Source organism: Gouania willdenowi, chromosome 16 (assembly GCF_900634775.1).
Source record: "Gouania willdenowi chromosome 16, fGouWil2.1, whole genome shotgun sequence".
Classification (NCBI taxonomy): Eukaryota; Metazoa; Chordata; class Actinopteri; order Blenniiformes; family Gobiesocidae; genus Gouania; species Gouania willdenowi.
Genome location: NC_041059.1, coordinates 14,277,229 through 14,304,650, shown reverse-complemented (window position 1 = coordinate 14,304,650; position 27,422 = coordinate 14,277,229). Strand labels below are relative to the sequence as shown.

Here is a 27,422-nt window from a genome sequence, read left to right as displayed (position 1 = left end):
GCTGGTCCAAACAAATATGACGTAAATCAGTGCAATCACGGTTTTTTTTTTTTTAAGTCCAATTGTTAAGGCACACAATACATTTTCAGTTGCACTTTTAAAAGAAAAAAAACTATTATGCAGTTTTGCATTGTTTATTATAGAACCAGAATTTAAATTAATAGGCTTCATTTTCATTTGTATTATTCCTTTATTTATTTCATTCAAGATTTATTTTTAGTTAAATTGCATTGTTTTGAATAGTTTATCAAGGAATTCTTTTGACAATGAACAATAAAAGGAAAATAGTACAGTATTTTCTAGTTTTTTTCCCAAAAAAAAAAATTGTCTACAGTCCCATTTTGTAAAATAAACCGTGAGAGAATCGTATTGTGAACCCAGTATCGTGAATCGAATCATATCGGGAGTTGAGTGAATCGTTACATCCCTAGTTGTAAACGATCATTTACGCTAGTAATTAAAAAAAGTGAACAAATGTTGAATTACAAGTTTGCAGCTGTAATTTTATGTGTAAATATCAGTCTATACATGTTTTTCCTATCATTTGTGACATGAAATTTATTTCACGTGTGTGTGGATTTTTTATACACAAGCTTACATCACATTCTACAAGCTCTCACATTTTGCAACATATCTACCATCATATGAACGAGCTGGGCTACCGCTATTAGCATAGCGTTGAATCAAAATAGAAAAATGTCGACGCAGGAGGATGGTTAACGTGCCCTTAACTCGCATACTAAGCGGCAAAAGTCACTCAACGACATAATGACCACAGCATTACTATCCCAAAAGAAAGTTTTCACCAGCCGAGTCTTGTTGTTGTTGTAGCAGCGTCTCTGCGGCGCATGCCGATGACGACATCATCATTTGTTACCGTGTGATTGGCTAAAACAAATCATGGTGGACCGGCGCTTCGCCCAATCAGCTTCAAGCATTCTGTTCATGTCCCTCCCTGGTTCTGAAAGGATTCGCCAGACACAGATACTGGAGTTAGAGGGAGGGGCTACACATCAATCTGGCTCTTGCCAGGTTAATCACAGAGGGGTTGCATTAGTGAACAAATTAGCATTTTTAGGTGCATGAAAATAAAGAAAGCTGTATGTAATATTAAAGTTTTATTAGTATCAATAGATTAAGTCATTGTTCTAAATGAAATTAAAATGCATTTATACAAATATAGAATGTAGTAATTCTTAAAGTAATGTACGGATGATGCAAAATTTATTTTCACCTGCACTGCCCAAGTACAAGCTTAAAGCTATATGTGAACAACAAACTAATCAAGTATTAAATTATTACTGGAGCTATAAAGTGTTAATTAAGTTACTAAAGTAAACTTCATCCAAGCATGTGTAACTTGTCTCAGTAAATCGTTAGCAAAACCTTCTCCTGCAGAGTTCCAAAGAACTGAAGCGTGCAAAGAATGACCCTTGGATAACAAATACATTTTTGTGACGTTTGATATAAATAAATCTAATGATGCAAGCAACTTAAAACATACACAAATGACAAGACAACACACTGTAGTGTGGACATTTTTGGGTTTATTGTTGTGAATGATAACGTATTAAAAGCTAATTACACTTAGCGTGAAAGCAAATACCATCGACTGGTTTCTACCGACGTGTCAAAAATAAAAACACTTCATTTTCCAGTTCAACTGAAAACACAGACGTTAAACCACTTTAACCTGATTGTTCGAACATTTTACAAAACTTAAAAAGAAAAAGCTATTAATCAGAAAAATATTAAATATCTTTAATGTCATTTTTTTTTTTTATATATATATCTCCATTAAACGACAACATGAACATTTCACTTGATCAACACAGAGGAATGCATAGAGTAAAGAGAGCAGCATGGACAGAAAATGAACGTCTGAGATAAGACCAAAGTATCGCCCTTTATTGATCTTTTTATGTAAAGCACAAAACAGTGTTAAGTACCTTTCCTGCTACAAAGAGAGAATAAGTGTAAAAATCTTAGAAACCAGTGTCAAAATGTTTTGTTCAAGATGTATTTCTACAAAATGCTCAAAAAGACGCAAGGCAGTGTACAATCTGTAAAATCCCAGCTAACACATGAAAACACAGTGTCACAGTCGCATCATGTGTAAATTTAACAAATATTATGTTTAATAGGAAAAGATTTGTTTGCAGGCTGCATTTCAGAGGCAGTTTTTTGTTGTTAAAATTCAACATTTATGTTTACTTATTAAATATAAAAAACAATAATTTTTAGGAACAAATACAGAATTTTTTAAGACAATGTTCAGGTTTAGTAGCGTGAAACACAGGAAACTGAAGGTGTGAATGAGAGCAGTAAAGATCAACACTATACAACTGTTTACATCAAGACAATATCAGCTGATGACTTCCAAACTGGGTGTTTTGCTGCTGAAATGGTCTGAAACGTTGAGTTTCTATGATAGGTTATGATTGCAGTACCTTTTATTTCTGTAGTGCTTTTGTTTTGTAGTCGTTCCGACTGTGCGTTAGAGGAAGTGCATATGTTGTAGCCAGAAGGAAACTCCCTAAAACGTTTTGCTTCCTTCTATTCACTCTGGAATGGAAAATTATTCTCCTGTTAACCCTTAAAGTATGTCAGTGACCTCCCACTGGTCTGTGGGCCCTTCCCTTACTTTCTGTAGTGCATTCCATTCTGGCGTCACTCCCACGCTGTAGTGGGATTCCCTTCATGTTGAATAGTATTGGCAGTGTTGTGTTTGTGTTTCTCCATCCCTGCTTCAACAGGAGCTGGTCTGAAGGTTGCTCTCAGTGAGGATGGAGGTGATGGTGGAGGTGCGATCGAACAGGCCGTCGTCATCATCATCTGAGCTGAGGACCGAAGAATCCAGCATTGGTCGCATCGCAGCCTGAGTCTTCCTCCTGTCAGATATAACCATCATTAGGTGGAATGTTAATATCTAGAAATAATACATTGAGAACAACACTTATGGATATAGTAAGGTCTTAGAGATTTTTCGGACTGTTACTGTAAAGCGTTAATTGCGATTAATTCATTACAGAAAAAAATTACTTGTTTTTTTTGCACCCCAAACAGCATGAAACCTTTTTCATTGCACGCATTTCCAGTATACCCATAATACTAATTCACCGGCTACAACTGTGAAACCTGAGGAGATTTTAGTTAAAAAAAAAAAAAACACACTTGCAAATTGTGCAAGAAAGAGTTTGTGGATCAGCAGAGCTCTTCCTCCTCCAGCTGAGCTTTTCCACCTCAATGCTAACTATGTAGCATCTAGTACCTCAATGCTAACTATGTAGCAGCTAGTACGGACACTACATTAGACCGAGTGGCCATTTCACACTGGACAAGATGACAGGGTTCAGAACCAAAACGACAAAGTCCATGAGTGACAAACAAACAAATTCAGTGGATAAATGATAGTCGACCACTATCGGTGGTAGAGGATGTGGGCGGGGCTACTACTACTATTAGAAGTGATTACTTGATGTTATTACAGTACATTATTTTGTGATGAACAATGATATTTTTGCAACAAGTTTGGTGTTCAATAACTGTATTGAAGATAAAAGTATTCTTACTGTTTATGATGTGTTAACTTCATATAAACCTTATGTTTTGTTTTATTTGTATTTTCTATTATTTGTAGATTGACTAAAGTAAACATCAATGATTCCCCTGATGGTCTAAACTAAAGGTGTCAGCAGCCTTTGGGTCTAATCTCACTTACAGTGGAATAGAAATGGTTCAAGTCTGTTCAAAACAAACAATAAATGACTATAATTAAAGCCACTTTGTTATACATCATCTGCCACAATAATGTAATTTAAATGAAAATACCACAAGTTGAGGGTGTTTCTCAGCAATTTTTAGGTGAGTTAAAAAAGAGATTAATTAGATTAATTAATCACAGAGCATAAATAAGTAATCGCACAATATTTTTAATCTATTGACAGCACTAGAGATTTTATTCCAAGTAAGATATAAAAACTTTCCTTTGGGTATTATATCACTTTTTAAACTAAGAGACGGAAAATGTAATGTAAGAAGGGTTTATATTTTTTTTAAAAATGTAAATTGAGAACAAATGTTAAAAGAAGATGCGTTTCTGGTTACGGTGTTAAAGTTTGGAATGATCTTGAGTTCACAGTCTATGTTCAAAAATTCTTTAAAAAAATTAAACATTTTGCTCCTGTTGAAACAAAGTTAATAAGCTGATGAATAGCGCCGTTATTGAGCTTTTTCTATTGTATTTTTTATAATGCTATTTGGAGATGGGCTCAGAAAAGCTGTTACTGCTTCAGTCCATTCCATTTTTGGTTGTTAAAATTAACTTTTATTCTTTGTATTGTATTGTATATGTTTGAAGACAGCCAAGAACATATAAATACATATCTATATTCCAAATCTGCAGTTCTCCATAATAAAATATGATGGTGAAAAAGCACTACTCAAAGATGGTGATGATAGAAGGTGGTTATACCATTTTTTTTTTCAGTCTTTCAGTGGTATGTTTTGGACCTAATGGCTGATAATTATACTAATTAAACTAATTTCCCTATCACAGATTACACAACCACTAATGACCCACACTCACTCTTTATTACACATAATCATCCCATCTACATAATGCTGGGACTTTACATTAAAGTGGTTAGACGCCACCAGTCATTGGTTCTGACTGACACAAAGTTAGCATCGGCTGCTATTCACTAAGCACTAGATAAATTAATTCCTCACAAATTGTTTTAAATGTTAATGGGCAGAGCACCCATTAAAATTCAAAACAACTTAAATAACTAACTTGAAATTAGTTAAAGTACTCACTATACTCATAGAGATCCAAAAACAGATTTATTCACTCGTAAAGGCCCAAAAAATGCAAAAAAAAATAAAAAATAAAAAACCCTACTCCACCTGTTCAATAGAAAAACTAGTTCATTTTATTTATTTATTTTTTATATATTTTTTTTAAACATGAAAAAAGCAAAAAAATGGGAGTGATTGGTGACAGATGAACAAATGTAAGTGATGTATATGTTCACCTGTGTATTTATATATTTGTCTGTAGATATGTTTCAGTGCATATATATCTCATTTTTTCCTCAGACAAAACTCAATGGATACTTGAACTGTACTGTATTTATTGTTTACACAGACTGCCCTTTTGTTGCTTGTTTCCTCCTCATGTGCCTCTGCTTTGATTTATATTTCTATATTAATTTCTATATTTTTGTATGCCTCAATAATATGGGAGCCCTGATGCACCTTATTTGTTGATTTGCAATATACATATATATAAATATATTTTCCTTAAATGTACTCCTTTTGTTGTGTTTTTTTTTCCTTTGCTTTTGAAGAAGTTGCGTTTATTATCCTCATCGAGAGTTTGTATTTTTGAAAATATTAAATAAAAGAACATAAGCTGGAGTGCTCCCTCTGCTGGTAGAAAGCAGAACAACACACTGTCCCACTGAACTGGTTGGAGCACGTTTGGACTTACATTTGCCCAGTTCTATCAGAGTCATATATTGGCTCTGTAGGATGAAGCAAATCTGTCACATGAGGGTGAATACACCATGACTTTGTGAAATTCAGCACCACGGAGAGCTCAGGTGGGCTTTACAGCAGCTGTCTGAATCTGTGTCACAGCTTCGCTGATTACAGCAACACTGACATTCACCCACAGACAGACGGAGGAGATCATCTCCCACACATGCATATAAATTAGGCAGTGCTCAGGAAGCATCATCATCATCATCATCATCATCCCTGAGTTCTCACTTAGAGAGAACCAAGGAGAAAAATAAATGAAAAGAATAAAGGAGACCAGAACACGTACTTGAGCTCAATTTCTAAAGCAGAGACTCTGGTCTGTAAGGCCTCCTTTAGCTCCAGCTGCTCCTCCATGTCTCGCTGGGCTTTTCTTCTCAGTCCATCAACTCTCTCCAGCTCAGTCTCTCCTTCATCCACCTGCCTCTTCAGAGCCTTGACCTTCAGCACCATCTGCAAAACCAACACCATCAAATTATCATCAATCATAGACGTCACAACATCAAAATAACTCTTTATATAAATAAGAGTGACTTTGATTCGTTTTATGTGATTTTTAAATGTATATTGATAAATAACTGTAAATGTATAGTGATATATTGCTAAATAACCAATCATCTGATGTTAAAAGCCACACGTTGGAGGAATTGTTAATTGGAGTTGTTTTTGTTTTGTATATTACTTTAGTTGTTGTGTGACACGTTATATGTAACTGTATACATGCACTAATAAGACTACTCTATTGGGTGTGGACTCCCGGAAGAGTAGCAATGGCTCTAGCCAAAGCTAATGAATATCCAAATAGAAATATACAAAGATAAAAAGTATAAATATATTTAAATACACTAAAATTATAGACAATATAAAATATTGACAAAGATTCATGAATTTGTCGAAACAAAGTGAAATAAAAAGGTTTTCAAAGAATATTGGATGTGATGCAATGATGCATTCCTAAACAAAAGATAATTCTGATTTATTAGCTTTGTTTACATCAAATCATTGCACTTTAAATGAAGATAATTCATTCATTTCCACATCTGACAGTTGTAGTTCTATACTTTGGAAACATGGGGAGAGTTTTCACCTGATCTTTCTGCTCAGTGTGAGTTTGTCGCTCCTCGTCCAGCATCATGTTGAGCTCTTTCAGTTTCCTCTCCAAACGGCGCTGAGAAGCCAACATGGAGTTCTTCTCCCTTTAAAATCAGGACACGTCAGCACTTTACCTCAGCACCACTCCTGTCATTAGGCTGCTTTGTAACTAGAGATGATCTGGTTCAAACTGACCCTAATGAATGCTTGTCAGTAAGTAACCAGTTTAGGATGATTAGAGCCTGAGTGCACCTTTATTTCTGTATAAATGGCGACCATCACTAAAGGAGGGGTTAAACTACCTTAAGAACTATTACCATGATCTTCATTATTCCACACCTCATCATGTCTACAACCACACACCTGCACTATAGCAAACATTTAGGACAATTACCTGAAACAAGGTGAGAAAAATAGGTTTCATTTGTTTACCTCTCCTCACTGTGCAGTCGCTCTTCCAGTTCCTGGATCTTGCTCTCCAGCTGTGAGACTCCAGTAGAGGAGCGAGACTGGCCTTCCATGTCAGCCACACGACTCCTGAGCTCCTTCAGCTGCAGGGACGGATGAGAGCTCAGATCAGGGTTGGGGTTAATCACATTTTTCAATTACATCTTCAGTGCATTTATTAAATTGTAATTTATAGAATTTCCATGCCAATTACAAAGTCAATTATCTGAACTCAATTACAATACAATTACGATTTTACAGCAAGTACGGTTACAACTATAATTACTTCATAATTGTATTTAACTATCAATGACACAATTACAATTATAATTGACCCCAACCCTTGCTCAGATACACAGTTTAGACACAACAGTGAAAAATGTGCACCTACATGTCTCTCCATGGCGTTTTTATCCAGCTCCAGGTCTTGTTTTGAGGATCTCTCCTGCATTAGTTCAGAGCGCAGCTGATCAATCTGGTCTCTGCTCCTCGTGATGCGATCCGTCAACATCTCTGAGCTGCTCTTTTCCTCCTCCAGCTCCAGCTCCACCCGCTTCAGCTTGTCCTACAAGAAACTGATCGTGACTCATCTTTTTTTAAACCCTACGACTCTTTAAATTTTACTTATACTCTCGCACACAGTATTTGTCCTGTTAAAAGTTACATAGTGTCAGTTTACCTCCAGGATGCGAATCTCACGAGATTTCTCGCTATGGCTGTTTTTGTTGTTCTCTATTTCTCCCTCTAGGTGGCGTAGTCTGTTGCTCAGAAGCTCTTTGTCCAGCTGGTGGTTGTCTCTCTCCTCACAAACCAGCAGAAGCTCCTTCCTCTGCTGCACCATCTATTTCCATCAGTCATCATATTAAAAACAGGCCTGTCACAGTCAATGCTAATCATTTTGGTTTAGCACAGTGAAGTGCAACCAACCATGTGAACTTCATGAATGTTTTACACCAAAACAAACGAAAATACTCTGAGCAAACATGGCTGTCATAATAAAAACAAGCATGCTCCCCAACATTTGCAGACAAACAATAAAAATTGTAGACGCACTTCTTCCTCCAGTTTCCTCAGATTCATCAGAGTCAGTTGAAGCTCTGACTGAGCGTCGTTCTCATGACGTTGAGCTTCTTGCATGTCCTTGCGTGCGCTTTCTCTGAGGTCCTCCAGTTGAACCCGGAGAGCCTGTGTCTCCTTTTTCGAGGACGTCATCAAAGATTCACACTGACGGGGGGAGCGGATGCAGATAAGAGAAGAAGAGTAAGTTGTGTTCTTAGTTCTATGGTGGCCAGTCTAGGCTTCACAGGCCTCATTAGCACCGATAAATAAATGAATCCCTCTTTTTTACCTCTTTATTTAGTTTCTCCAGAGCTCTGCCCTGCTGAAGTTTGACCTCCTCGAGCTGGCTGATTGTCTGTTTGAACCCCTCTCTCTCTTTCTCTGAATCCTCGAGGCGCAGACCGAGTTCGCGGTAGTCCTGGCTCAGTCTGGAGGCTTTTCTTTTAGCCTCGTCGAGCTCAGATCTCAGGCTTCTCACCTCAGCGTGGAGGGTGAGCTCTGCCTCTGAGCTCTCTGTAGCGTTGCTCTGCAGCTGAGTCTGAGTGAACCACCAGGAGCATTTCCATCAAAATAATCTATGCATGTATGATAGAAAGGAATCATTTTGCTCTACGTGCGACTCGTAACCGTACCTCTAATCTGGAGAGTTTCTCCTTGAGACGAGCGTTGGCCTCTTTCTGCTCCTGCTCAGCCTCCTGGCTGGTGTCGATGTCCACCTGAGCGCGGCTGAGACGTGTTTTATAGCTGTCCAGCTCCTCCTCCGTTAAGGAGAGCTTCTCTTTGAGCTGAATGGTTTCACTACGAGCTTCGTTCAGCTTCTGCTCCAGCTCTGATACCAGGGCTGGATCAGGGAGCTGCAGGTCAGAGGACAAGAGCATTACAATCTAGTCCAGTGGTCGTCAAACTTTTTAGGCTCAAGTACCCCCTTTTTCTTACTTTTGAACCATACCCCCTTTGCCTGACTACTATATTTTGCTCAGAATTCTGAGGAATAGAGCATAATGTTGGAATGAATGAGTGATAACACACATTTCAAAGAATCTACTTTTGTAAATAAGTGAATTAAATAGTATTTAGTGCCTCCTGAATAGATGTATTTCTCTAGTTTTATCATTTACACTCATCTCCCTCTTGATGTGGAACCAAGACTGACCTTTGTATTTTCAGTTCAGTTTTCATGTTCTAAATGAGATCATTTCTATTATAATTTTGTGTGTTTTTGGTGTCATTTTGTTGTTGTTTTATCATTCAGCATATTTTTCTCTTATTGTGTGTGTTTTTGTGGTCGTTTTTTTGTGTTGTTGGTGTTATTGAAATTATTCTATCTCAGTGTGTGTGTTTTTGGTTGTTTCTTATGTCGTTTTGAATGTTTCTCTGTTATTTTTGTGTATTTTGTAGTGATCTTGTGTATTTTTCTCTCATTTAGTGTGTCTTTATTGTCGTTTTGTGTGTTACTGGTAATGATAAGTATTTTTCTCTCTTAGTGTGTGTGTTTTTCATGTTATCTTGTGTATTTTGTTGTTGTTAGTCTGTTCTTTTTATTATTCAGTATATTTTGTGTGTTTTTCTTGTCGTATGTGTAGTACTTTATTGCAAAAACAAATGAGTCAATGAGGAGATCACGATGCCTTTGCGTTCCATCGTGTTGTGACAAAACACAGCGGCTGCTTTTCAATATTTGAAATTTTTTCTTGAATAAACAAACCTTTTTAGTCTTCTCTTGTGTCCTGGTTAAGTCATCTTTGGCTTTCTGTAGTTGGTCCTTCAGTCTGCCAATTTCATACTTGAGTTCAGCCTCCTGGTTCTGGTGAGTCTTCTTGATAGAAATGACCTCCATCACCTTCTTGTCAAACTCCGCCCTCTGATTGTCCAGCTCAGCTTTGACCTTCTGCAGCTCAGCGTTGCGGCGCTGGAGCTCCTGAGCAAAATGATAATGTAAACTTTAAACAGCTTCATCGACACTGACCGGTATTCAACCTGCATCTCTTGATGTTTTATAGGGAGTCTGAGTGTACGTGTGTGTGTGTGTGTGTGTGTGTGTGTGTGTGTCACCTGGTTGAGGCTCTGTGTCTGACTGAGGTCTGGTTTCTGCTGCTTCATGGTGCTCACTTTCTCCTTCAACTCTTTTAGATCTTCCTCAAACTCCTCTTTCTCCAGACGGGTTTGCAGGAGTCTGAAAACAGATTCATTGTCAGACACAAAGTTGTGATCAAAAAGTAGAAAGATCAATGACAGCTCAAAGATACAAATAATGGCAGTGGTTAGACTCTGCTGGCAATAAAGACAAATGAGCACACGACAAATGATGATGAATCATCTTCAAAGACATGAAGAAATCTTACAGCACATTACAGTACGACCTAATGACAAGACAAACTAACACAATATGAGACCATTCAAACCAGTAGACTTTTATTTGACTCACACTAATTAAAAGCATTTTTTTGTGTGTATTTTTGTTGTTCTTTGGGATACTTTGTTATTATTTTGTGAAATGTTGTCTTGTGTGTTTTTGGAGTCATTTTGAGTATAGTTTTCCCTCCTTTCATTTTATGTAATACTAACAGGCTGTCATTTTTTGTGTTTTTCTGTCATTTTGTGTGTACGTGTTGTGATTTTAGACATTTGTGTTGAAACTTTTGCTATTTCTTTCTAGGGGCTGCACAAAATTAAACAACTGCATGTTATACATGCATTACTAGTTTTCCACGTGAATGCTGATGTGTTTACAAAGTAATTGACAGTTTTGATTTCAATCTAAATCAGTCTAAAGAGTCTGAATGGCCTCTTCACTACTATGATGACGTCATTGTGAGGACAGTCAGTCACATCGACAGAACAACTAGAGGTTTCTAAACACATTAGCTGTTGATCTATGGGCTCTCACAGTGTTTCAGGGTGCCTGGGTGCCTCTCTGACAGAGAGAGAGGGGGAAACGGGGAGAATTGGGGAGATAAAAAAAAAAGAAGAAGACAAAACGACATTAGTAGCAAAGTGAGTGCGAAAGTAATCACACCACAGGTGAAACTGAATGTTTTATCTGACTCCCCATAAAAAGATGACGCAGAAACTTTGCGAATAAAGTCCAAGGACTCACTCTTGTTTGGCTGTTCGAAGCTCATCTCTGGTGCTGTGAAACTGCTCCATCCAGTGGCTGCTCTCGTCCCTGCAGTCCTCCAGCTGCTGCTGCAGAGAGCGAACTGATGCATTGACGCGCTGCCGCTCCGCCTCTATTCCTGCGTGGGACTTCAAACACAAGACACACACATTTAAACTATAATATGCAGACAACATTTCATATTGTCTCCGATGGCATCTTCACAGAAGTTAAATGTATTATCAAGTGCAGTAGTTTGAGACCTCTGGTTTACAACTAAAAGATTAAAGAGCTCAATGAGTGAAATAAGGCTAAATAAATAAATGTCTTTGATGAGGCAGTTGCACACTGTAAATGTCTGTTCTTAATGTATTCCAGCAGTTTTTCTTTAACAATTAAAGAAAGTGTCATAAAAGCATAATATAAAGCATTAAGAATTGTATTGCTAAAATAACATAAGAACAAAAAGAATGTAATTAATAATGTGCATAAAACTGAAATAAAATTAAAACAGCAGCTCTGAACTGGTATTTAGCAGGGGTGTGCATTACCATGAATTTGACAATACGATACGATTCATGATTTGCATTTCACGATATAGCCCAAAACTAGTCAATACAATATACATTGCAATATAAAAAATTTCAAATTTCACCTTTACAAGTACAAAATGGTATGAAATGCAATTAATTGCATTTTGTTTTTTACAAACTTATGAAAACAAATAAATATAACTAACTGAAGTACCAATATCAAACAGTCAAATGACATTTTTCAAAAAAGTTTACCTTTTGCTTCTACAACAGATTCTGATTTTGTTAAGTTCTTCATTTTTCGTGGCCATACCAGTCTGTCACTGCCTGATCTCATTAGATCTCAGAAGCTAAGCAGGTCTGGACCTGGTTAGTAGTTGGATGGGAGACCATTGAGAATTCCAGGTGCCACAGTGGTGGGACAGATGCTCCAGTGGTATCTGTCATTGTGTCCTTGGGCAAGGCACTTCACCCACATTGTCTAGTATGAATGTAGTGTGTGAGTGAGTGTTGGTCAGTGTGCCCCAGGGCAGCTGTGGCTACAATAGTAGCTTACCGTCACAAAGTGTGGAGTGAAAGATGAATCCATTTATTCTGTAAAGCGACTTTGAGTGTCCAAAAAAGCGCAATATGAAATTGATGTACTATTATTATTAATTTTTTTGAAGTAACCACATATGTACAACATCTATGTATGTGCTCAGTATGTTTTTGGAAATTAAAGTGCAATCAACTTCTAAGCTAAAATGCATTGAGGAGTGAGGTAGTTTAAAGGTCCATATCATGCATTTTTCACCCAACTCCATTTGTTCTAAGAACCCCAAAATCATAGTATTTGAGGTTTATTTTCCAAAACTCGCCTGTTTTCCAGAGTTTTAGCCTCTGAAAAGTGACTTTCTGACCAACGGGCTGTTTGCTGCCTGCTTATGCATATTCATGAGTGGGTGTGTCTATACACTGACTAGCCTGTGAGGCTCCTGCATGACTCGCTCTGAGGGAGAATATTGATCACCAAAGCAATTTTCTCTTCCTCACCACACACTGTTGTTATTGTTTTCAGCCAAAAAAAAACTGCAAATTACAGTAAAACACATGGATATTTAAGCGGCTATTGTGTGTGAGTTTTAAGCTGCTAATTCACTTTCCTCTCCTTTGTTACCATTGTGAAACGATCCATTAGTGACAACAAGTGAACCAGTATCCACTCAATACTTTAGTTTCCTCAAAGAAACAAACTCTCACTACACGAGGGGAAACTTGAGAGCACGCAGACGCGATCACACCTCACTGAGCCTGTTTGTCCACTTTGTTCCTGAACCTAAATCAACCCTCCTGTGTCAACTGCAGCTTGATGCTTGTTTGTCGGCTGCACACCTGAGACACCTGATCGATGCTGCCGCGGAGCTTCTCCATGTCGACGTTGTACTGCTCTCGGAGGGTCTCGATCTCTTTGTCATGTGTGGCCACCTCTTCTTTCAGGACCCCTTTCAGAGCGGTCAGCTCCCGTTCTCTTTGTCGGAGTGTTTCTTCCAGCTTCAGTTTCAGCTGGCAGACCTCCATCAGCTGAGTCTGACAGGACATCAGGTCCTGAGAAATTAAATTAGAAAAATAAATACGGTATATTAAGAATCCGTGTATGGTTCATTCTTTGGTTATTATGTTTCAAAACCAATCAAAAAAAACAAATTAACAGCTCTGTTATTTTGTTTTACTGATTAAAACCATTATAACCAGCACAGGCCCGCATGGCCCCACGATACAACACTGTCCACAAGGAGGATAATTCCAAAAGCCCCATTTTTAATGATCTTATCCAAGGCCAAACCATAGAAAAACATGAATCAACTTTGAAAAAAATTGTTAAGTATATATAATTAGGTCTTAAAATCATGTAAAAACAAGCACTTCTCTCTGCTCATAAATGCTGGGGGTCAGTTAGAGGCGCTGGAACCACGCCCACGCGCGGGAAGGGCGCCGCCTCCACGTACTAACCCTATGGGAGAGTGCAGTTTCAAAGTGGCTTCAGTGTCAATACTGCTTCTCCCAAAGTGCTCAAATCGAGCCTAACGAGGCTGAGTCCGAATATGTGTATCCCACCTGGGTAGAGTCAAAACTAGAGGCAAAAACAAAATCGCGGTGTAAAAAAAGTGCTCAATTCATGGAAAATGTGGCACCAGCGGACGCGTTTTATTCCCACGAGTCCGAATATGTAGTTTGTTTTTTGGCTATTACGACCCTGAGGTTGAAAAACACTGGGGTAAAGGCGTGTGGGGGACAACGGTGCGTTCAGGGACAACTTGCTAAAGTGCCTAAACTACAGTTCAATGTTGTAAATCTATTACTGTCATGTTTTTGTGCATTTTGTTTTCCGTTTTAACCTTATGGTATAAACAAACAGCATGTTTAAAGAGAAACAAGACCAAAAAACTGCAAAGATAAATATCTGTATAACTGTGTGTATGTTTGTGGGGCGTCCAGCGTGTACCGTCTTGTTTCCATTTTCCCTCCTCATCACTTCCTGCAGCTCAGCCAGCTGGTCTTCTGTGTTTCTGACCCGAGCCTCTGCGTTCTCTCGCTCCATCCGCAGCTGAGTTACCCTGCGAGGAAAAAAGGGCATTCATGTGATAGTAAATGAATAGTTGAATTCAACATAGTGGCATATTTGTGTTTCTTCTAAAGAGGTTAAATTAGTTGCTTATATCGACACAGTAGCTCACACAGAGGCCACACAGGCTGTGTGTCAGACAGTCACTCACTCTGATTGTGTTTCGTTTAATTCGTTTTTTTTCCGGTCCAACATCTCTTGGAGCAGCAGGTTTTCATCCAGACAGGATTCGAGCTCAGCTTTCAGTGCCGGATCAGAATTGCTGGCAGAGGCCTGTGCACGAGCAGACGTGATGAATAAATGAGAGCCATGAAACATTAGACATCAGCTGGTTGTGGTTGGCATACACAACTGGCTTCTGGAAAACTCTGAGGAGGGCCGGCATTGGCTTCCCAATCGATACGTAGAAGGGATTAAGTTCTTTAGAGCTATTAGAGATCAAACCAGCAATATAATAAGACATTATTGGGGTTAGATTATTGTGCGTGTGCACCTTTGAGCTGGCCAAGGAGCTTTGGGGATTAATCTGAGGATTAATCTGAAGCACACTCAAAGAAACCCCCCTTCGTGTCAAGGTTAGCTCAATAAACAGACCAGAAAAAAAAAAACCTCTCAAAAGCAGCTTTCTGCTCTCAGCTGGGCTGTGAAGCGCTTCCCATCAGTGACACGGTGTGTGCTTATGATGTGAGCCTGAATAAGTGTTTGTGTGCAGGCACTGGTTGTGAATCCTGTAATTAGAGCTCTGACAATTTACCAGAATAATCTGCTGCCACTCAGCGGAAGCCACTTCCAATTAGCCCACTGAATTTAGACACAGTGCAATGACTGCCTCGGATTCAGGGAACCGTAATTAGTAATAAAAAAAAATAGAAACGGGATAAAATATTTCCTAATGACTATCATTTACAAGATGTCTCCACACTTCCTTATGCCAGTGGTGTCCAGTCCAGTCCTAGAGAGCCCCTGTCCTGCCTGTTTTAGACGTCTCCAACACACCTAAATTTAATAATGGTGTCATCATGCAGCTCTACAGGAGGCCTGGTAATGAGCTACCTCTACAATCAGGTGTGGATCACGGTAGCATCTAAAACATGCAGGACAGGAGCCCCCCAGGACCAGACTTGGGTCCCCATGCATGCATTTCAATCTCCATCACTTACCTTTCTTGCTTCCTGCAGGTTAGACTGTAGGTTGGCTATTTTAGTCTCAAGATCCATCTTTTCTCTCATCCACTCGTCCCTTGGCCCTTCTTTAGGCTGAAAATAATATTACCATTTCAAAAGGTGTTAACAAGAAACTGATGTTAAATGTTGGTTTTATAATTCGTTATATCAGGAGAATATTATTATTTAAACATGTAAAAGGACAATAATCATTGCACTTGTGTGCATAGACTAATAGATGCAATCAAACCTTCAGGCTCTCAATCTTCTGACAGATGACTTTGACTTTGTGATTGATGATAACGTCACTCTCACTTGACCTACGTGGAATATAAGATGAAACACGGGGCTTAAATAAACCTTTAGAAAATACAGAAAGACTTTAAATAGATGGCAGAAAGTTGATGTAGGGATCTGTACCCTTGTCTGAGGATGTTGTATAAGGTCTTCATGAATTGCTGCTCTTCACTGTTCGCTTCACCACTCTGACCCTGATCCAGCAAAAGGTCAGGGGTCACCTTTAGACACAGATCAGAAAACTACTCTTGCAATGTTGCACATTTTGAGCCAAAAAGCCAAACTAGAGGAAAAACGTTTCTTACTTGTGCCTCAGTCGCACGTATCGGGGGTGCCTCCACTGGAGCCCAATGATTTGCAGAGTAACCTGGAAGTTTAGGAACCGGGGCGGTGCTTCGTCCCAGGCTGCTGTGGCTGGAGGATGGTTGGGAGGAGTAGGGGTTGGGGGTGAGGAGGGGAGATGGAGCCCTCGGATGTTGATGGGCAGGAGAAGCTCTTTTGGGCTGGTTTCCAGTGTTACTTCCATCAAACCTGTTTATCAGTTTGTTGACGGGAGTATGTTGAGGAGGGTCAGAGTACAACTGACTGTCGGCCAATGACCCCAGAGACTTGTTGAGCCCAGCCCGATAAGATCCAGCCCACTTACTTCTCTCCAAGTTCCTCTCTCTGTTACTGGTACTCCAACTCTGCTCCCTGTTGTTTTGTACTCCGATCCCTCCGTCTAGGTTCCCATAACTACCAGACTTCCCATCCCCTGGAGGTCTAGACAGCTGGAAATCCTCAGCTTCTCCATCCCGGTCTAGCAAAGATCCCTGAGACTGAACTCGACGAAGCTCCCCGCCCTGTCCTCCTCTTTCCCCTCCTCTAACACCACCACGTTTTGTCCCGTGCTCGGTCTTCTCTTTGCTCCTAGGAAGGCTGTTGTAGCTTGAGGAGTAGTCGGTCTTTAACTGAACACCGTACGAGTCGCCCTTCTGTCCATCCTTCAAGACCACATAGGGCTGACCGTCAATACCCTGCACCCTGACGGCTACACCATATTTAGACGAGTTCTGTGTCCTGGGCTTGGGCTGAGATGTAGGGTGCCCACCCGCCGAATCGTGGAGATCATTGATGAAGCGGATCTGGACGCCATAGTCCACAGGGGTTTTCTGTCCTGAAGATGGGGCACTCATACTGCTGAAATAATAGTAAACAAAATGAATGATTAGAACTGAGAAAATCTTAAAAGCTTTAAAGCCTAATGGATACCTAAAATTTTGGTGTAGTTTAACAAATTTCTTGTGGTAAATAACGAGCTTCCAAGGTCCACCTCCAAATTCAAGTCCACAACCTATTCACAAGAAGGGCTAAGTGTAAACCACTACACTACTGTGCTTTATTAGACTTTCATTTTGTATGACTATAAATATATTTGATAGTATTTAAGGTTGAAAAATATTAAATTGTTGTTCCCAACAGGTGTATCGATAATATAGATTAATTTTTTTCTATTAATGATTGCAGGACTTTTCATTATTTATTCATACATAAAATATTTGCATATTATTGTGTCCAAATGACATAGCCTTACTATATATATATGGACAATTGGTAAAACTTCCATTGGAACCTACGGGCCCCCTTGAAAACTAAATTTGTCTGAATAAAAAGGGTTTCAATTTGATAAAATAGCAATACATTTATGAGATATTAGAAATATGAAGGTTTTGCTTTTTTAATTAATATGAAGGTGTTGAAAGTAATTTCACTTAACTTATCAATATGAAGAAATTAGTTTTGAATATCGTTTTAAATCCAAAATCTCAAAACAAAGTAATCAAAATGTGAATTTTAGAGAAAAGGTAACTGTTATTGTAAATAAGTATGGTACTGAAAGGCATAATTATATGGCACAACCCAACACTGTGGAGGACACAGTGACCAATAACTGGACTGGAGCCTTGTAGTTTAAAGTCCTGGGTGTGAGTGTTGATGCAGTTGTGTCAATCATTTTTGCTAGGATATTCTGTAAATGTGGCCTCCTGTGAAGAATGAAGCCTGAGCTTTACAACTTTGTTGCTTTTCTTTGATTAAAACAACCTGCATTTGAAGGTCTGAATAGCAGACCTTTACAACAGGGAGCTATGCAAACATGTAAAACCTTTGAGGAGCAGCTGGCAGACGAACAAATGAAGGGACACAGATTTATAGAGAGAAACACCTAGTTCCAGCCTCTTGGATGTGGACTTTGTCCTTGTTGCTTCCCATTAGTTATTAACCTGAAAGCACACACCCACAGATCACTTTCCTCTTGTTAGAAGTAACAAGGCTTTGGAAAGTTTTCCCCCATGATACCAAAGCTGGGCTTGGCAAATCAAGTACGACTGTTTACTGCGGTACTGCTGTTACTTAGGCAGTCAGAACACCTTTATCAGTATTTGAATTTACTGATAAACAATATTTATTTTGGCTCCTAAATCCTACTTTGATAGAGTATATTTGAATATATTATTTTCCAGACAGGTTAATAAAGTGCTATAAGTGCCCATTTTCAACCAAGAACTAACTTAAGGGTCTAGTCTTGTGTTAAAGCCATGCTTTACAAAGCCCAGGCCATGTCATTACACCTGCATGGTTCATTAAACTCACCTCAAAATAGTAGCATCACTCAATCCTGACCTCTCTGTTTGGCATTTTGTCCTCATTTTGTCCCCTACAGCATTTGTTTTCACAAATAAAAACAGTGACAAAAGTAGAATGTGAACCATGCAGACTCTAAAGGCCTTTTCTTGGTTGAAGGCCTACCCGCTATTACAAAAAAAAAAAATGACCAAGACAATCAGTTAAAATAGAGTGCACAAAGAATCAAACGTATAGATTTAGGAAATGTAATTGTCAATATGAGAAAACCTTAAACATTTACAGTAAATCTGTTCCCACACAAACTCTTGCACTTTTACATTCAGATGCTGAGGCACAGCATTCTGTCCACATTACTGCTGGAAAAAGCAGCTCTCTTTTTTTTTTATAAACTACTATTTTTATTAATACAATTACAATATTGTACCAGTATTGGGGTTATTATTCAGCGTTTCACATTAGCTTCTGCAAAGTGACGCTCTGTAGATTCACTGACAGTCAAAGCATCGATCACCACGTTGTACTTTTAAACACATGAAGACAATTTTTAATAAGGCGTCTTCACAGTCTCACTTGTCTCAAATGTCAATTGTTGCAGATTTACTGTCTTGTTTCAAACATGTTTGAATTTCAATAAGATTTTCAATGAAAGGTTTTTACTAAAAAAAAATAACTTTAATGAATTAATATGGGAAAATTAATAACATTTGAAATATTAAAATGAATATGGTCAGACCTCATTGAATATGGATGAATGATTAAGGAAGCGGGTTTGTAACCAGTGGGTCAGCTGAATCCTAAGTGGGCCATCATTTTCGGACATTGAGCAAGTCCCATAACCCTAACTGTACCCCGGTAGGAAACTGCTCCTCAGGAATGGGTTAAAAACTGGAGAACAAGTTTCATGTATGTATGTACCTACCTGTAGATAACAATGAAGTAGATTGAACTAAGAGTAAGTGCAACATCTAATAACACTAGCAATGGATGCGCTGATTAACTTTAGAATCTATTTGTGTATTTGTGATGTGCATGAGAAGTTTCAGCAAACAGGCATGATAATCAGATGGGGGCTGTTCTCTGTTGTGTCGATTTTTATTCTACCCTTTGGGAACCACAGAGGAAGCACTGTGTCACAGTGAATCAGAGCGGTGGAGCATGAGTCTGCAGCGCACTGTCTTTACACCAAGGTCAAGCAAACACAACAAGCCCTGATAACTGTGGACCATGCATTTCCAACAAAAAGGCACCAGACAATATGCATTGATTTGACGTGACATCTGAACTGGGGTTATTAGTAGAGTTTGAAATGGACTCGCAAGAATGGTAGAAACAAAGTTCCATTCATGTAGTTATCGACTCATCTCGATGTTGTTACAGGTTTAATCCTTTATCTGTCACAAAGGAAGGTCATCCAATCAGCAAGAGGAGAAAAGGGGTGAGGGGAAACTCATCCCATTGTTGAGCTGATGTGGAGCAGAAAATAAGGGCAGCAATTTTGAGAATGTTCCAAACTCCCCCTCGTTCTTGTTCCCACTTTCACACAATCTATATAAATGCCCACATACACTTCCAGTCCATACATTTCCATCCTCACACATTTGTTTAAAGCTTTAGTTCAAAGAAAGTTCTTCCAACACCTCTTTATGGCAAACATCCTGACTGCATAATAACAAACATGTCCTTCTGTAACATGTTAATATTTGAGATGACACAATTAAAGTTCAGTCATAGGGTTTCTTTAATAAAACAAACCCTGCATGTGTTTTCAGATGGGAAATTTGGGCCCATCAATCAACACCATGTTAGCGTTGCTGTCTCATTGGGTAGATTTAGTCTTTCTGTTTGTGCTTAGCTTGTTCTTCCTAAACGTGTCTGGGTTTTTTCCAGGGTCAATTGATTTCAAAAGCCCAGTAAAATACAAGAGGTCATTTGAAGCTTCTAGACTGGCTTAGGAGTTAATATGTGTGTGATTGTCTAAACATGCCAAAACTCTTATAGTTTCATCTTGTAGTCAACAAAGACAGACAAATGTATACAATAAAGTATGTTTCTGAGGATTGCTGTTTTTTAATCGCAGGTTCTCCATGTAGAGTCTCAGCACACATTTGGACAGTCGTGTTCGGGTTAATGTAAGCGGTGCCTAAACTCGGTTCCTGCAGCTGTTTGGTCTCATATTAAAGGTGCAGTCCGCAACTCTCAGATCCCTCTCTCCCCCTCCCTCACCAGCAACAGCTGTCAGACAGTCCATCAAACACAATCCTGATTGGTTCTTTATGCTCGGTTGGGGTGCATTCTGCCAAAGGCTGCAGGAGCAGCAGGGGGGGACTCAATGAGTCTGTTTTTTCACACAAACTACTAGTTTGATGTAAAGCGATCCTTACATGGTGACAGCTTTAGAAAATATGACAAAAACTTACTTTTATAAAAGTTGCAGACTGCACCTTTAAACCGCACACCTGATTGCAAAGAGAGGCTTGTTTCCTGTCATTTGCTGCAAGCAGGTGTGTTGAAGCAGGGATACAACAAAAACCAGAGCACCAAGTATATTGATATAAATTAGGTGAATCCAGTTTGTCTGGGGAAAATTCGTCCACTGAAAATTTTTTTTATCAGTTTTAAGGAATTAAACAAATGAAACTATTTTTTTTTTTAAATCTCTAAAAATAGATATGAACGTGAGTTAAATATAAAGGACTGCACCAGTGTTGAGGTGTAGGAACATGCTCTGAAAATGAATTGGGTGGGAAGGCAAATAAATTCCTGCAATAATTACAACTCCTATACTCGCGTAAAGTCAGAGGATTTTCAGGATATGATCAATTAAATATACTAGACTAAGGCTAATAATCATCACTTTTATGTGTAAGTTAAAGTGCTGTTGTTTATGTAGAATGGTTTACAACTGTGTGAGGAACAAAAAACTCATACTACGACTTAGAACAAAGATTTGTTTAAGCTCCCTTTTGAAGAAGCATAAGTAAATAATCCAGCAAAGCGTTATAGATGCAGTATTAAGCCAAAGGAAACGTATTGCAGGCAGTACAAAATTTTCCTTTTAAATAAACAGATGTCCAGCAGTATTAGTGGCTCAAAACTTGCAGACACTGGCCTGTAGAAGTCATAGAAAAGTTCAAACCCAAAAGCCAAGCCTTCATGTGTTCATATGTAAATAATGCCAAATTAGTAAAAGCAGAAAAATATGCTCTGGACTGAGCAAATAAAGGTTTTGAATGTGCCTGCAGCACGCAGAAGGTAGTTTGTTCAGCAAAAACTAGGGGGTGGAACAATAATGAGTGACTACAGGCAATGAAGCCTGAAGAAGGTTCCATGCATGTTTCAACTGTATTCTAAATATACCATTAAGAAAGACTGACTAAAACATTCAAAAAATTTAATTAAGAAACATCTTCAAAGTGAAGAACAAGAATCTCAAGAATTGATAGTGTAGCCAAAGCAAGTTTAAGGTCAATTTAAACCAACTTGTGTGTTTATCGATTTGCATGGTCAGGCTGTGTTTGGGCCTTGGGAAAAAGTTGCCAGATATACATTACCCTGTAGTTATGCCGACAGCCTGCCTGTCTCTGGGCTTTAGATTTCATTCTCACATGGTAAATTGAATAGAGGCTTCCTTAGGTATAGGATGTAATAGAAAACTAAATCAGACTAGAAAATACAGGGAAGAAAATGAAACCTTGGTGTGATATGATGTGGCAAAAGTAATTCTGCTGAGCTAGTGTGAGAGCGCAGCAACAGCTGGCTTTAGGCCAAGCTAAGGTGACTGATCGTTACGATGACTGTTGCTTGATTTCAGAATGCGGAACTGTATTGTTTATTACCAAAATAATTGAACTAATATTATACTGTTCCCTTTGTGATGAAAGGACCTGAGATTTTTGCATTTTTTACGTGTATCAACAACATTTTATCATTTCCAAGTTCTAGAAAGATGCCCCTGCAATGGTATGTGTTTTTATTTAACGTAACATATGCTTGATTAAATTAGCATGTGCAGAATTATAAAATGTGTTGATTTTTCAAAAAACTATTTAAATACAGCTATGTACTAAGTAAATTATAGATAAAGTCCACATAAATTATTATAATTTACTTATTTAACCAGAATGCCTTTTTAAATATAAAGTGGATAGTTAAACAGCTGAGTCACAGTGGACAGTACAGCTTAAAATGCAGCACAAAAGTTGTTTATCCCCCCAGTGAATCATTAAGATTTACAAGCGTAACTTGGAGTACAAACGAGAGTGAGTAAGTAAGAGCACTATAAAGCATTCACACACAGGATTCCTCCTTTCCACCGTGGTCTTTACAGGAAACAAGACCCTCGTCCTCTCTGTCTGAGATTGTCCCTACTTCTCTTTCACCCTCAAACACACAGCCATTTATTCCTCTTTTCACACCAAAGGAGGTCATTGGCATGACAAAGCAGGACTTCAGTGTTACTAAATACTACACAAATGGCACAATATCAGCAGTACATAGAATAACCCCTCCCCTGCCCACATTCCTGACACTTGTTTCACTCCAACAGGTCCGGGGCGGGATTATGAGAATTCATCCATCCCACCAGGACAAATATACACAAGTTGTCACCAGTACCATAACCATCACTTGTGGTTATTACTGCCATTATGTATGACGCATTTACTCACTTAATCCACAGTCTCTTTTTGTCTGAGTCATGAGTTTCATGTCGAACTGCACAAACATATTTAGCGATGTCAATAAAACTCTACCACTATGTTTGTAAACTACTTTAAAGCATATGTAATAAAGGTGTGACACTGGCAAAATTTCAATCAAAGTCCAGGTTAAATAAGTACAGTTGTATCAAATTTAATTCTTATTGGTTTTTGATGAGAAAGAATATAAACTCAAACACTTTACTTTAAACTCTTCGGCCAACCTCTAATGCCCGTCGCTGCATCACTGAAGTAGTACTGGAAACCAGTGAGGCAGTAAGTTACTAATGACTAATGCCTCCACAAAGCAGCTACTGTGTAAAAGAGAAAAAAGAGCAGTCAGTATTAATAACATCCAGTGTCCATTAGTACTGTCATTAACCCGAACCTGGCTTTGTCCTACAGAGAGTCACTTTAATGATTTCACTCTGGAAGAAACATTGAAATTTCTCCACCCACACGTACCACAAAACACTTCTTAATGAGCGAGTTAGTCATTAACCTAACCAAAACAGTGCTGACAGTTCACTAATGTGTTGTAATAAAGAGGTTTTAAAATGTCCTCAATTCCTACAGAAACCATAAGAGTCATGGCATGTTCACACCAAATGTGTGACGATATCACGATATGGCGATATATCGTGAGATTTTTTTTCAATTATCGATGTGCTCGCTTTAAGTATCAATTTTTTTTTTTTTTTTGGATTTAAGATTTGTTTTATTATTTTCAAAAACTTTTTGGGTTTTTCACTAAAATGTGCAGGAAGTTCTTCACAGAAACGTTATCACTGTTTGTTGAAGGAACTAATATTTTGTTTACTGGAATATTGCACTATAATGGTGTCACTGGTAAGAAAGACCCTATTTTTTGTTTACAGAAAGCAATATTGGAGATACTTATTTGTTTATATTGGTATGTAGGCACGATTTTGATTTCTGAAACGCGTTTGGTGTGAACGCAGCATTACGCTGAAATCACGCAAGTGCTTTAGCTACTCATTACTCAATATACCTCTCTATTCACTATTCTCTCAATCCAACCTACTCACCACAGATTGTAGAGCCCATAGGTGCTAGTTTTTAATAAAAGGGGTGGGGCTAACAGTGCTTGTTTGAGACACAAGATGGTCCCAAAATGTCACATGATCTTGTTCTCAGCCAATAGGAAAAATCAATTGTAATAGCCAGGTTTCAACCCATAGAGGGCAGTCACTCTGACATTTTACAACAAAATATGCCAAATTGAAATACTTTGACAAAAATATGTAAAGAGTTGGACCAGGATTAATCAACAGCACTACTTCATACCCAAATACATGTGTATTCAGTAGCGGTTTCGGGGTTTGGTTACTCTTTAAACCTTCAACTACCGACAACCGGCAAATGACCCTCGAGCTTTGCACAAAATCCCACAGCCGTGTGATTTGCAGGTGTTATGCTTGTGCCGTGACACGTCACCAGGTAAAATTATTATTACCAGTTCAGCCAATACATCAACAGCTAAACCTGTCTTCTTTGAACCAGAACGTTTTCAAATTTGAATGCAGTCTTAATAACCTGAAACGCTGGCTCATCACAACACATTAAAAACACTTCAGATGAAGCTCTGCTTTTTTCTTTTCAGTTACGGGATAATGTGATTACTACTCAAACACGTAGCTCCAACGAGATAAGGAAAGGAATTTTTAAAAATAGCGTACAAATGTGTGATATGATCACAAAACGTGCAATAGAATTATTTCCGTGTCATATCAGGGCCAGATTTTTCAGATTGCAATTTACGTCTTTTTTCCTTGATTACAGAAAAACTGATTCGCTTAGGGAGGTAGACACAGATCAACCATAAATGTATGACAACCAACAGGTGAAGTGGATAACACTATAATATTCTGTCAGTGCGTGAGCTGCATGACTCGAGGCACCAAACACCTTATGGGAAGAAAGCAAGTCAACAAAGGCCATTTCATGCTTGAGTTATATTTTGATCCTCCCGTCTATGTAAATGTTACAGTTTGCACACCAGGGTCATTGTTGCAGATGAAAACCGTTATTGCCCGATTAGGCCACACAATGTGAGGATAATATAAAAATAAAATCTAACGAGTAAAAATATGAACTTTCACTTTTCAATTTAGACACAATATTGTCATAATTGCACAAGCTCAAGTTGTCAGAGGCAGATACCACAGCACGCATTTAGGAGTCATGAGAAAAACTAAGAATTTGCAAAGAAAAGAAAACAAGTAAGACAACTTATAATGTATTAGTCATAGCATTATGACTAACTAGTTTGCATCAACTTGACAACAGTAAAACACTTTTTAAAGTTAATTTTACTAAGAGCAAATCAGACTAAAAATGTCTGGCTTATTAGTGTCTGTATTATTATTTTTTAATGAGCATAATAGAGTAACACGCTTGTTTTGTTTTTACTAAAAGAATGAATTCATGGACATTCGTATTTGTCTAAAGTGACGATGCAGTGATTAATCATCGAAAGACAGATAATCAACATCGCGTCATATCGCGATACGGTCGTCAGTTATCAAGCAAAGCGTTTATTTACCCCAACAAAAAAAAAAAAGTTGAATCTAGAACTATATTCCTGAGAGCAACACTTTTATGTTTGAAGTCATATGTAAACCTAAAACGCACCTGTATTGTTGTAATAGTTACAGACTGGCTGTATAGTGACAATGGCTGGTATCGCAGGTTAGCGCCAAAGCTAAACACTTATTAAACAGACGTACATTAAATACAGGGGCGAGTTTCATTGAAGAATTACGAGGAAACAGACAGAATTCAGTGCCGCCCAGCACCAGACAAACCGGTACAAAAGCTAGATTGTGTCATAGAGAGAAAGGTGACGTCTGTGGTTTAGCTCTGACTCCTCCGAGGAACCCGAAACCAGCCGTGAAGTTACCTCCTTTTCCCCCAACTCCGTCCTCTGCTCCTGTCTGCCTCTTCACCCTCTGAGTACCAGCACTGATTCACCAACACCTGCAGTCATCCATCAAAGTCCACGTAGTGAAGTGGGAGGGAGAAGATCCATTAAACACCAACAGGAACTACAACAGCAACAGGTCCATAATGTGCTGGGACAGCAACCTGTTACCTTTTGTTGGGGATGTGTGTGACCCCGCCCAGCGCTGCAGGGATGAGCTCTCTGATTGGTCAGCTGTGCTCACAGGGGCGGGATTTAAAAAGTGTCCCTGAGTTCTATATTTGTTAAAGCTCCACGTCAATCAACAGTTTGACATACTTTATTGTGTTTTATTTTGAAAAATTCTGAATGTTTATGACTTATTTCAATTATATTCAAGTTCCATAGTTTGAACAAACCAATTGACCGCGGAGAAAACACAATTATGCCTTTATACGTGTTTCCAGTTTACCAGTAGATGGGGCACCTACCTACTAACTGGGAAAGCTATTGTCTTCCATCCTAAAACTTTGTAGTTCCAATCCACCGACTTTTATCAGGTATCAACAGGAAGTGAATGTAGGAAATAATGGGATTACTGTGTTCTAGTTATCTGGATGTGCCTACGTGAATTAAAAACTGTGTAACACTTGTTGCTTCTTCTTCTTCTTCTTCTTTTTTTTTTTTTTTTTTTTTTAATCTATTTTAATATATATATATATATATATATATATATATATATATATATATATATATATTATTTAAACTAAAACCAGAAAAATCTAAGACCAGAGATGTAATTTTTGTCATTTTATGTGATTGTCCGACCCGAGGACCACATTATCAACATCATGTCAGTATTTGGAATAATGACAAATTTTAGCATTAAAAGGGGAAAAGGTTTTTGTGTGTATCTTTATTTATTTATTTTTTGATCGTTCTTTGTATTTGGATAATAATCATGTTGTTGTTGTTGTTGTTGTTGTTGTAATATAGTATATTTATACTTTTTTTTAAACGTTTTTGTTGTGGTTTTTGTGTGATTTTGGAATCATTAAGTGTATTGTTATTGTTTTGTGTGCTTTTGTTGTTTGGTTTATTATTAAGTTTAGTCAGCTTTTGTGTTTATGGAGTTTTGTGTATATTTGTTGTCATCTTGTGTATATTTTTGTCTTCCTTTAGTTCATCAATGTTCTGTTCTAACCCCAACCCTAATGTATTTTCAAGTAATTTTGTGTGTTTTTGCTGCTTTTTTTGTTCATGTGTTTTCACAGTCAATTTGTGCGTTTACCGTGTGTGTGTGTGTGTGTGTGTGTGTGTGTGTGTGTGTGTGTGTGTGT

The 27,422-nt window shown here is 38.3% G+C and overlaps 1 protein-coding gene and 1 pseudogene across 2 annotated transcripts; one reads left to right on the top strand and one right to left on the bottom strand.

The window, feature by feature from the left end:
* Positions 1-1,530: 1,530 nt before the first annotated feature.
* cgna (cingulin a) lies at positions 1,531-26,275 on the bottom strand. 2 transcript variants are annotated; one of them, XM_028470961.1, is made up of 20 exons: positions 26,083-26,275; positions 16,143-17,016; positions 15,961-16,058; positions 15,791-15,860; positions 15,538-15,633; positions 14,529-14,650; positions 14,258-14,369; positions 13,147-13,359; positions 11,240-11,388; positions 10,195-10,315; positions 9,848-10,060; positions 8,775-8,996; positions 8,432-8,680; positions 8,137-8,307; positions 7,763-7,924; positions 7,475-7,648; positions 7,069-7,187; positions 6,632-6,740; positions 5,834-5,997; positions 1,531-2,891 (listed from the first exon to the last, which is right to left on the bottom strand). In XM_028470961.1, exons 2-20 carry the CDS (start codon positions 17,010-17,012, stop codon positions 2,750-2,752), a joined length of 3,576 nt encoding a protein of 1,191 aa, XP_028326762.1. In that variant the 5' UTR covers positions 17,013-17,016; positions 26,083-26,275; the 3' UTR covers positions 1,531-2,749. The 2 variants fall into 2 exon arrangements, with proteins under 2 accessions (XP_028326762.1, XP_028326763.1); XM_028470962.1 differs by having other exon boundaries at positions 15,961-16,031.
* Positions 12,072-12,189, top strand: LOC114478681 (uncharacterized; annotated as a pseudogene).
* Positions 26,276-27,422: the final 1,147 nt, after the last annotated feature.

Bases quoted from the DNA above. Each gene is read 5' to 3' on its own strand.
- cgna (XM_028470961.1), bottom strand. From the start codon at position 17,012: ATGAGTGCCCCATCTTCAGGACAGAAAACCCCTGTGGACTATGGCGTC. The intron at 7,925-8,136 runs GTGCGTCTACAA...TGATGGAAATAG, and splicing joins TGAGGAAACTGGAGGAAGAA to ATGGTGCAGCAGAGGAAGGA. The intron at 2,892-5,833 runs GTACGTGTTCTG...TATATCTGACAG, and splicing joins GCTTTAGAAATTGAGCTCAA to GAGGAAGACTCAGGCTGCGA.